The 11,360-nt window shown below is 38.0% G+C and overlaps 1 protein-coding gene across 1 annotated transcript; it reads left to right on the top strand.

The window, feature by feature from the left end:
• The first annotated feature begins 8,257 nt into the window (after nt 1-8,257).
• LOC131873152 (ankyrin repeat-containing protein At5g02620-like) lies at nt 8,258-11,238 on the top strand. Its single transcript, XM_059216222.1, has 3 exons — nt 8,258-8,988; nt 9,399-9,958; nt 10,229-11,238. The coding sequence occupies exons 1-3, from the start codon at nt 8,469-8,471 to the stop codon at nt 11,126-11,128; spliced, it is 1,980 nt and encodes a 659-aa protein (XP_059072205.1). The 5' UTR covers nt 8,258-8,468; the 3' UTR covers nt 11,129-11,238.
• The last annotated feature ends 122 nt before the right edge of the window (nt 11,239-11,360 follow it).

Below are 11,360 nucleotides of genomic sequence, written 5' to 3'. Positions count from 1 at the left end.
TCTTGAATTTTTCTTTTAGCTCTATTTGTTTGGATGTAGAAGCCTTTAATGATTCTGGATCCACATAAGTTGATGAAGGAATAGCCTCTAAATTGATTGGGATTGTTATTTCTGATCTAGGTCATAGATTGTTGCAATATATGAATGGGTTAGGATCAGCTTTGATGATAACTTCAACTCCATTGTGTGAAAACTTGATACATCGATGGTATGTAGATGGTAATGCGCTCATCTCATGAATCCATGGACGTCCTAGCAATATGTTGTATGTGAGATCGAGGTCAAGGACTTGACAAACCTCATCTTTTGTAATTGGCCCAACTCTAAGAGGTAAAGTGACTATGCCTTTGGATGAATGCTCTTCATCATCATATGCTTTGATGGTAATTTTGTTTGTAGAATTCACAGCTTTATCAGAATATCCCAATTGTTTGATAGTGCTCAATGTACAAATGTTTAGACCTGCTCCTCCATCTATCAAGACTCGCTTTATTCAATGTTTATGTAGGAAGGTTTCAATGTGTAAAGGTGCATTATGTGGTTGGCTCACAGAGGCGTCATCAGCTTCTGTGAATGTAAGGGAGTGTGGAACAGAAAGGTATCCCACCAAGGATTGAAACTGGTCCATGTTTAGATCAATAGGGATGGAAGTGTCTCTCAAGGTTTTGTCAAGAATGGCCTTATGTGCAGGGGATATGCGTAAAAGTTCAAGGATGGAGATAGGTGTGGGTTTCTTCCCTAACTGTTCTACAAGGTCATACTCAAGTTTGGTTGATAAGGAAGTAGTCTTTTTAGCTGGAGCACCTTGTAAAGTGAATTTTCCTCGATGAGTTGTAACATTACACTAAGAGGTAGGTTCGGAAGAAGATCTAATTCCTTTCAGGACAACCTTGGGTCTTTGGGTAGAATTCTCATGCGTTTTGTCCTTGATGATAATGGTAGAGACATAATTGTCCATTGAAATGTGATCAACAATTGAATCATAGTTATAGGATTCTTTGGTATAGTTGGTTTGCTCATCTATGGCTTTAGCTTTTTCCTTGTCATGTTTTGGGAATGGATCTTTAAAGATCTGATTTTTTAAGAATTTTTTTGCATCAAAATTAAAATCACAAAGAACAGATGTTGTGTATAATTATGAGATATTTCCAAAAATGTAAGAAAACCCGAACAATTCACTGATTTGCTCTCAAAATTAATTGTTTATGAAAAATCATAAAAAATTCATAGAAAATGAAAATGTGCTCCAAAAATTCTAAATTTTGGATTGAAATCTATTGATACTGTCTTCAACTTGCCAATAAAATTCTGTGCAAAAATTCTAATACGTTTGTGAGATAGGATCAAATCTCTCCAAGATCTTGATTTTGTGTCCAAAACCCTAGCTGCACAAGGTTTTCTCCAAATTGTTTTACAAAACAGCAATATAGGGTTAGAAAAACCTGCAAAAAACATAGATCTAACAAAAATCTATGTCCCATGGGGCGTGCCAAAATGTATATGGTGAAAATGGAAAACAACAATATTGAAAGACTAAATGAATTCAACCACAAAACCCTAGCCTAACAACAACAAAGATCCACCATAACTTATGAAGATTACCTAAGACAATGCAAATCAAATGAAATCACAAAGATTATACCATCACATGTCCAATAGGGTTTAGATCTCCATTCTTCCTATCTCCATTTATCTTGCTTGATATATTTGCTCTTAGATTTTATATGTGCACAAGAGCTCAACAAAGAACGGAAATGTGGTTGAAAGTAGGCTTGATCGCATATGCAAGTTTGAAAGTGTAATGTAGTTGAGAAGTCAACTAATCAGGGTTGATAATGAAGGAAGTGTCCTCTTATATAGAAGACACTGTAGGAAATGGAGGGATAAGATTGGAGGTGTAAGAGATAAATAGTCAGCTAGGATTAGAGGGTAGGTAGAGAAAATAAGAAAATAATGAAAGGGTAGGTAGTGTAGGAATTAAGAGATGAATGACATGTGTCATGGGTAGAAAAGGTTAATGAATTAATTAAATAAATAAAGATTTATTTAATTAATAGAGGAAGTGGGATCAATTAAATAAATAAGATATCTATTTAATTTAGGAAAAGGATAATTTAAATAAATAAAAGTATTTATTTAAATGAGAAATAAGGCTAAAAGAGGATAAATGAATTAGTTAAATAAATAAAGATTTATTTAATTAATAGAAGAATTAGGCTTAAAATAATTAAATAAATAAAGATATTTATTTAATTAGACTAAACAATTTTAGGTGTCTACAACTATAATTTAGTTGCATTTCATTTAAGTGAATTTGTTATAAAGAACATTCATTCATCCATGTAGTGCATTCATTTTAAATATGCATTCCTTTCATCATCCTTTAAGTTCATTTAGAATTCATTTCATAGGTGCATTTTTCCCCATTTTGTTTCATCTAGATTCATGAGATGCATGCATTATCCTCCAATTGCACTAAGGTGCAGTTATTCATTATCCTTTAATTGCATTAAGGTGCAGTTATTCATTATTCTTTATCCCCTATTTGCATTTATTTGCATTATCATTTCAATCTCATTTATCACTTAGTTATGTTTTGAATCATTTTAGTCATTTAGATTAATTTTAAATACATCTCATAAACATTACATCATTTAGATACATTCATTTAAGTGCATTCATACATAAACATTTGTATCAACATTTGTTCATCCATTTAAAGTGCATTCATACATCACATTTGCATACACATTTGATTCACTTAGATTCATCTTACAACATGCATCATTTACTCATATCATATCATAAAAAATGAACAAGTATTATCTATCACAAACATCATTATGCATTATTTCAACTCATTATTTTTGCATACATCATCATCATTACATCATAATTAACATCATTACCACAAGCATCGTCCATCTTCTACCTGCATCCACATAATTAGACAAATCATCCATAGCATGCATCTAGAAATCATATCATCACCATGTATATATAGTAATCAAATCATCCATAGCATGAATCTAAGCATAACTCATAATCATCATCCTGTATCAACAATATAGGTGTCATCATACATATGCATATAATATCAAAGCATGGGATCTCTTCATATATCACATTAAAAAAAAAGATTACATGTATCATAGTACAATGATGTCAAAATATATCGACTACCAAAATCCATCCAAGTCACAGTCCAAAATAATAATGTAACAAGTACCTAAAATATCTCAAATGGCACTCTGGCCAGATGCTGCACCACGACTACCCCCTACTCCTCCCCCACCACCTCACTGAGGAGGACCCATAACACCCCCACTTCTCTGAGCCCTCTGTGACCACTTTGATCTTGCCCACCGCATCTTAGAATAGCTCAGTGCTTGCTGACTAACTGGCACAACCAGCTCATATATTCCCCACCAATAGTCAATCTCTCCACTTGCCTGTCACATCTCCCTCAACACCACCTCAGTTGGACCCTATGCCTATGCTCCCTCCAAGACTTGGACTCTATCCTGCACCTCCCTCAACCTGTCCACCAGATCATCTCTCTCTTTCCTCACTACAGTCAGCTCCACCTCCCATGCAAATAGTTGGACATCTCTAGCTGCAATCTCTGCCTCGCTATCCTCTAACCGAGTCTGTGAGTGTAAAATCATATACTCCCATACATCTCCATCTCCTCCACCTATCTCTCCCCCTCCCATCTCCATAGGAACCTCTCCTCCACCTATGGCTCCCTCTCCCATCTCCATAGGCACTACACCCCCACCAATATCCCTACCTCCTTCTTTGGCAGCCCCTCGTATCAGTGGACCCTGTGATAGTCGCAACGACTCTCCCCCTCTACCTCTCCTCTGTAATCATCCTCCTCCACCACCTCCACCTCCAAATCCCCCTCCACCACCAAATCCTCCTCGTCCTCCACCTCCTCCTGCTCCACCAAATACTCCACCACCTCCATCTCCTCCTCCACCTTTTCCTGCTCCACCAAATCCTCCTCCACCACCTCCATCTCCTCCTCCTACTCCTCGACCTCCTCTCTTCCTCCTTTATCATCTCCTCTCATCCTCAAAAGGTGGTATAGGCTCGATCGGATCTGAAATCTATATAATCAGATGTGCAGTATGATACTGTGTGTACTCCTCTGTCACCCCTGCATCGACAATCTCAGGCCTCATATGCCCTGGTCTCGCCTGTAAATTCTGGAACTCTATCAAGGCCTGATCATATGGTAACATTGGTCCCCACTAAAATCTCTCCCGTACTACCCATGCATACTCCCCTGAGCCTCTCGACAATCCCTACCTCCGTCAAAACTGCCTCATCACTCTCCCTGGCACCTGTCTCTCTATAAGGTAGGATGTGCGCCCAATCAAAAAGTGTGTCATAAATACATACAGTAGCACTTCTGCATCATCCTCCCAAGGCTCACACTCGATATACAACCTCCATATCACTGTATCTAGGTCATCTAAAGCCCGTCACAAAAAATCCAACTTCCTCAGATGGGGCTGGCTCATCATCCCTCCATACATATAAACATAGGGCTGATATATCACCCTAAATATCAAGTAGACTGTTCGTGTGACTGGCAAGTGCTCCCAAGCCCAGATGTGTAGTAATGTGATCCCTACTGCTAGTGATCTCTTCTCTCGGTACACCACCTCGTGTAGCTCCCTATAAATATGTGCTAGCACACATGGTCCCCAGGCATAGTGGGTCCTCTCAGTCATCATCTTCTCAATCACCTGGTCCCAACCAACGGCTAGTCCATGTGAACGTCAGTCGGGGCACACCAAACCCCCGACGATCCTGGATAAAACTATTGGTAAAGGCTCATACAATGCTACTATGTCCTCCTAGGATACAAAGTCATCCTCAATATAAACATCATCAGCAAATATTCTCTACACCGTCGTCGTCCCTAATGCTTGATCATAGGTCACCAGCTCCCCTCTAATCAGGATGTGTAGTATCCTCCACACATCCTCTAGCATCACTGTCATCTCTCCCATCGCCAGGTAGAAGGTACATATCTCACTATGCCAATGCTCGGCCAGTGCTGTCATCAGTCCGCAATTCATCCGAATCACGGGACGATAGATCATATCGTACAAACTAGTCGCAGCGACGCAGAATCTGTCTGCCTCTGTCAGCTGCTATGTGGCAGGATGCTGCTCCGGCATCTGTAGAACAGGCACGTCCTCCTACACACATCAACAAACATTAGTTGTTTTGGTACAAACTTTCTTAAGTTTTCAACCTAGACTATCAACAGATACTTTGATCAAGTATCTTCGGGTCTCAATAGGTAATCGATTATGGCAATCCTAGACTACAACAGACATTTATCATAATGACCTAGTCTCAAGGGGGCTGCTATAATTCACCAAAACAACCAATCAAACAATCAACTGAGACATCAGGCTATGTTCTCTAACACTGGGGAATTTTTATCACAATAGTGCTATTCTGCTCACAATAGCGCCACAATTTGTGCACAAAAGTGCTAAACAATCAAACACGCTAAATTAACTACACAACAATGCTATTCAATAACAACAGCACTACAACAAACATACAAACGTGCTAATACTACAATACCACTACTACTATGTAATGAAAGCACTAAACCTAACACAAGCGCTACAACTACTATACAATAGCACCATTGCGGCATAATAGTGCTATTCTAGGCGACAATAGCATTAAAACATGGTTTTAGCGCTATTATCTTGATTGGACTTTGATGCCTGAAAAAACATGCCAAAAATGCACAAAACACAAAATTCAAAATTTGTGTATAGCTGGTTTGTAGTTGTCTGGCTGTTGGAATCGACAGATCCACTCTAGCCGGTGATCTTCTATAGGCATAGGCATGATGATCGTTGCTCACTCCTTCACCAAAAATTCCCTATCAGAGCTCTAAACTGCCAAGGAGATAGGTGCAAATGAGCCTATTTTTTCCCCTTCCCCCCCATATATACCATCCAGCCCTAACCCTAATTCACCCCGCTTACTGTTGTGGTCCCTCTAAACTTCCAACGTCTCTCATTTCCTCATTTTACCCCCATTTTTCTCCCATCATTTCACCGTTATTGCTAATTTCTTGTATTCTACCTCCCCTCAACTTCTTGTTCTTTTTCGAGAGATCACCCGATTTTTTGAAATTTTTTAGCCCATCTGTCGAGGGGACATAGCACCCACTAAATTAACATTTATGGGGCATATTTCTTCACACCTATTTTTCTTTCTTTGAAACGATGTGATAAACCGCACCGTCTCAAAGAGGGGCAAAAGTAGTCACATAAATCTGTCCATTTAATTAAATGAATATTTACTATTTATTTGATTATTTAACTATTAATAATCAGTTAATTAAATTAAAATTTAATTAATTCATCCTCAGCCTCTTCTCCTATTAATTAAATAAATTATTCAATTTATTTAAATATTAATTAAGCTACATTCTTAAGGAATTAAATGAATAAAACATATTTATTGAATTTAACCCTCTTTCCTCTTTTAAATAAATAATAAAATATTTATTTAAATCCTTAAACTACTCCCCCCCTCCCCCCACTTGCATTCTCCTACAAATGCAAGTTGCACCTATTTAGTTGAAATAAATGAATTTTATTTTAATTAAAATCCTATTTTCCCTCACCCACCAAACCCACTTACATCTTAAATCCCCTTCTAGACAATTCTAACCACTTTCTAAATTCTTCTAAACCATTCCTAATTTGCCTAATCCATTTCCTAAATATTGTCACATTCCTAGGCAACTTGAAGTCACTTCTCAAAGCCTCAAAGTCTTTGAAAAGCATTAAAGGCTTTATGTATTCAACAGGTTAACGCCTAAAGTATTCCAAACCATTAATGGCTCTTACATGACCATTAATGCTTAACTCAACTCACCCACATGGTTAGAGACTTTCCTCTAACTTAACCATCCTTTTGACTCATGGGTCTCTTCAAGCATTAATGGTTAACTCAACTCACCCACTAACTCTTGTACAAGAGTTTAGCCATTGGATAAAGGCATTATTCATTGGATAGCGACTTTATTCATTCAACTCAAGCTTAACCTTAACTCCTAACCTAACCTTCATGTCATTTCAAGCATTTAATGCTTCTTCCCTCTCCTCTCAAGCCATCTCATGTTGGCATTTGTCATCCTGGGATTGGGTTGAAAGCCCTCACATGGATCATAAATCTTTCTATCTTGACCCTTGTTGAGATTACTTAATCTCAACCATCCATTGCCCTATTTTTCCTATAAATAGAGCCCATTCCTTCATAATTCAGATCCAGAAATCTTGTATGCATCTAATCTATAGTGAAATTTAAGAGATCATTTTAGGAGTCATCTAATCTACATTGTTATTTTGGTTAAAACCAAGATAGCTTAATTAGGCTTTCTCATATTTCGCTTGCATTTGCATATTTTAAATCATTTTTCATAAATCTTGAATCTCCATAAGACTTCCATAGTAGTGCAAAGAGCTAAGGGCTACACTCATGTGGAACTTGGAGAGGAGAGGAACAAGGGAGAAGCTACTATGAACATGTTGGCAAGCATTTGGAAGGGTCTTGTGTCTTTCTTTTGTTTTTGCATACTTTCCATTAAATGTTTGATCTCTCTTCATATGCTTGCTTAGGATCGTATTTCGTTTATGATACTAACACTAACAGTTGATTCTTGAGTCTTTTGTTTGTGTTCCTAACATCCTATTTTGCAGTGCATCGGTTATAGTAAATGGTACATGTATAAAAATGTGTGTAAATAAAGACAACATAATGTGCAATGTATGAAAATATATGTAATTGAATAAGAATGATAGAATGAAAAGAAAGAAATTAATTTAAACAACAGTTATATCGTTTATTGAAATATAACTATATTAAATAATTATCTAATCCACTGAAATAAACTCAACATTAAATAAAATGTGTACATATTTCACATAGAATAAATTATTAAATTATAAATGATAAAAAAAATTTGTATTTGATTTCAATGTACACTTTCATCTAAGAAAAATAGACATTCCAACTATGAAAAAGTTGTAGTAATTTTGACGTGTAGGATCACTTCAAGTATTAAAAAAATAATGTTCTAGCAGAACACCCCATAGTCATATTATTCGCACCAAACTAGAGTAATTACTTGGCACCCAATCAAAGCTAATTAACACTGGTTATTTGCACCCAGTCAAGGTCAAAATGTTGTATCTGTTCCAACGAAAGAAAAAGTGAGATTCCAACTAAAGTTGTGGAAACCCTGAAGTGTAAGATGTGGATACTTGTATTTTTAATGTTTCCCTTGTGGAAAAACTGAGACCACATATTCTATTATGTAGTTTCTGGCATAATACTGAATGTAGTATTATTCAATCCTATTACAAAGAAGCGTGCCTTGGTGTTGAAGGCTGTAACGGCAGATATTTAGCATGGCCACTGAGGGTCAACAACTCGGCGGAAGGATCGATCCTGACGCCTTCAAAGCTGCGGTAACGCGTTTAAGGATCGATCAACAACTGAGTTCCCAACTTAAAGCAGCTCTCAACAATATTACACCTGGAGGGGAAAATACTCTTCTCCATTTGGCTGCTAGTGTAGGAAATCTACACTTCATTCAACAGCTCCTGCAACTCAATCGTCAACTTCTGAAGGAAACCGATCCCGAAGTGAAGCCTCTGCTTGTGAATGCTACCAATGCCGAAAAGGATACTGCGTTACACTTGGCTGCGCAGGGAGGTTTCTCCAACGTTGTGAAGATTCTACTCCAACAACCAGAAAGTGGTGTGGATCTCCGCAATAAGCTTGATGAAACAGCTTTGTTCAAAGCCTACGAAAGCGGCAATTTAGAGACAGTGAAGGCAATATTTGACGCATCTCCGTCGAGCTTACTCGAAAGTACGGTGCACAAGAGGAACTGTTTATCTGTTGCAGTAAACAGAGGAGATTCAGGTTATTTTATTTCGATTTTAGGATTTCTTTGCCTATAAGTTTGTAAAAGTATCTGCTAAGCATCTCCTAATTTAACGGTTCAAGACAAATATCATTTTGTCCCCAATTTTTTCTTTATCTTAAATAACACGAGGATGATTGTCTATCATGTTTCAGTTCTTTCTATTTTTTCAAGTCGTTTGATTATGTTGTTTCTATTTTACTTCAGCTTCTGTTCGTTTACAGTTGATAACCAATGAGTTCTTCTTTACTTCTTCGTGTATTTAGTTGAATTCTGTATTTATGTTGTTATATTAGTTGAGGTCTGTATCGCTTCAACAAAGGTAAATTAGGCATTCTCTTACCCTTGGCCCTTCTTGAAGAACATCTTATCTAACTTAAGGCAATGATTTTGGATGCTTCTTTTACAGATCTAGTTGATCATATACTAAATTTATCAGATGCGAAGCAGTTAATCCAACGTAAGGACGAACTTGGCAACACAGCTCTGCATATAGCTGTTGAAAGAAACTACGTGCATATAATAAAGAAGTTAATAAAATTTGAGGCCGAACTGTGTTATTGGGTTAATGACAGCCAAGAAACTCCCATCTGTGTGGCAGCGAAATTGGGTCATCTGGAAGCAGTACAAGAGTTGATAAATGAGAGGCCAGACGCTGTCGAAATACGGAATAGTTGTGGAATGAACGTTCTGCACTTAGCTGCCCTAGTTAGGCAAGTGCGAATTGTTGATTACCTGAACGAAGAGGTAGGCTTATCATACTTGGTCAACAAGGGACTTGACAAACCTCCACATGAAGAGCCTCTGCGAAGTGGAGGAAAGACAGATCCGGCTGAAAAGAAAGATCCAAAAGATGAGCCCGTGAAAAGTGGAGGAAACACAGATGCGGGTGAAATGAAATCTCCTTTTTCGAGGATAAGTGAAGGAGACACACCACTGCATATTGCAGCAAAGAAAAAAGACTTGAATGTAAGTCTCTTTTTATACAAACCTCTGTTTGTCACTGCTGAAGTTTGTTCTTTCAACCAATTACTGTGTACAGCTATATAAGTTTTGGGTTTGTGTAGATTCTTAATCTAATCTCGTCTATATATAGAGTCAAATTACTGAAAGTATTTCTACTGAAGACAGAAATTAAAATCATCACGGCAAGAACTTCCGTAGAAGAAATCTTTATGCATAGTTAGTTCCAATAGATCATTTAATTTTTATGAACTTATTTGAGTTTGCATTTTTCAGATGGTGAAGTCGTTGCTTTGTATAGCGGGGATAAACAAGTTTGCTGTCAACAAGGCAGGCTTAACGGCCTTTGATATCGTGAGAGAGAACACGCACTATCACGAATCTGACAAGATAATTTCAGTTCTGGCCAGTTATCCTTCCAATCGCAAGCCATTCTTGTACAGCGCTCCAAAGGTGAGTGCAGAGAAACATGAGGTTGCTGTTGAGATGGTGGACAAAACATATGAGGACAGGCGCAACACAGAACTAGTGGTGGCAGTTCTATTAGCGACAATGTCATTTACGGCAGCTTTCACTGCTCCGGGCAGTTTCGTGACGGACGATGGGAATGGAAATGGGGACTCAAAGGGATCGGGAATTTCGCCTGCGCCTGCGCCTGGAACTGGCTCAGACAAGAGTTTAGGTTCGCCGATTCTGCTTCCGTTGGCCTCCTTCAAGGTTTTTCTCATCTTTGATTGTGTGGCATTCTTTCTGTCGCTCTTAGTGGTGCTGATGTGGCAGATGAGTACACCTATTACCACGGGAAATAAGGTATTGTTCCTCTGTATTACCAACCTATTGGTTTGTGCCACGTTTGCCTTTACGGCCTATGGCTTCATGCTTGCAGTGTATGCCATGCTTTCCAACATGAATCCCGAGCTGGCTTGGTTCATTCTTGGGGCGTGCTTGATCATCTGCTTCTGTGGTAATTTCACTTTTTTCTACATGGCTGCAAAGTTTACAGTGAAGAAGGCTAGGTTTAACCACCTGAACGGTCTACTTCCTTTTCTTTCTGACCGTCTGGGGGAATACGTGTGGATAAAATTAGAAAGATGGGGGCTTTTGGACTTGGTGCGCCGGTCCAAAACCAAGTGGCTTGCTATCCTATACTACCATAGCAATGAGAACGATAAATAAGGTTTGGGAAAGTTGCTTTTGCAAGTCTGATACAGTGTTGCAGCTTCTTATTTCTACATGACTTTGATCGTATTCAACTATGTCTTATAATATTAAATGTTTTCATATTATTAGAAGTGTACAAAGTATCTACATCTGTGTTCAAATCAGATACTTGCGTGCTTAGAGCTGATTTGATATGTGTATGCTTCAAGTTGAATGTTAGATTTACTGTCAATAATATTTTTGTAAA

Source organism: Cryptomeria japonica, unplaced genomic scaffold (assembly GCF_030272615.1).
Source record: "Cryptomeria japonica unplaced genomic scaffold, Sugi_1.0 HiC_scaffold_1113, whole genome shotgun sequence".
Classification (NCBI taxonomy): Eukaryota; Viridiplantae; Streptophyta; class Pinopsida; order Cupressales; family Cupressaceae; genus Cryptomeria; species Cryptomeria japonica.
The sequence above is the reverse complement of the archived record's forward strand: the minus strand, read 5'-3'. Positions and strand labels throughout refer to the sequence as shown.

Coding starts and splice junctions, on each gene's coding strand:
- LOC131873152 (XM_059216222.1), top strand. CDS start 8,469: ATGGCCACTGAGGGTCAACAACTCGGCGGAAGGATCGATCCTGACGCC. Junction 8,989..9,398: donor AGTAAACAGAGGAGATTCAG/GTTATTTTATTT, acceptor CTTCTTTTACAG/ATCTAGTTGATCATATACTA. Junction 9,959..10,228: donor CAAAGAAAAAAGACTTGAAT/GTAAGTCTCTTT, acceptor TGCATTTTTCAG/ATGGTGAAGTCGTTGCTTTG.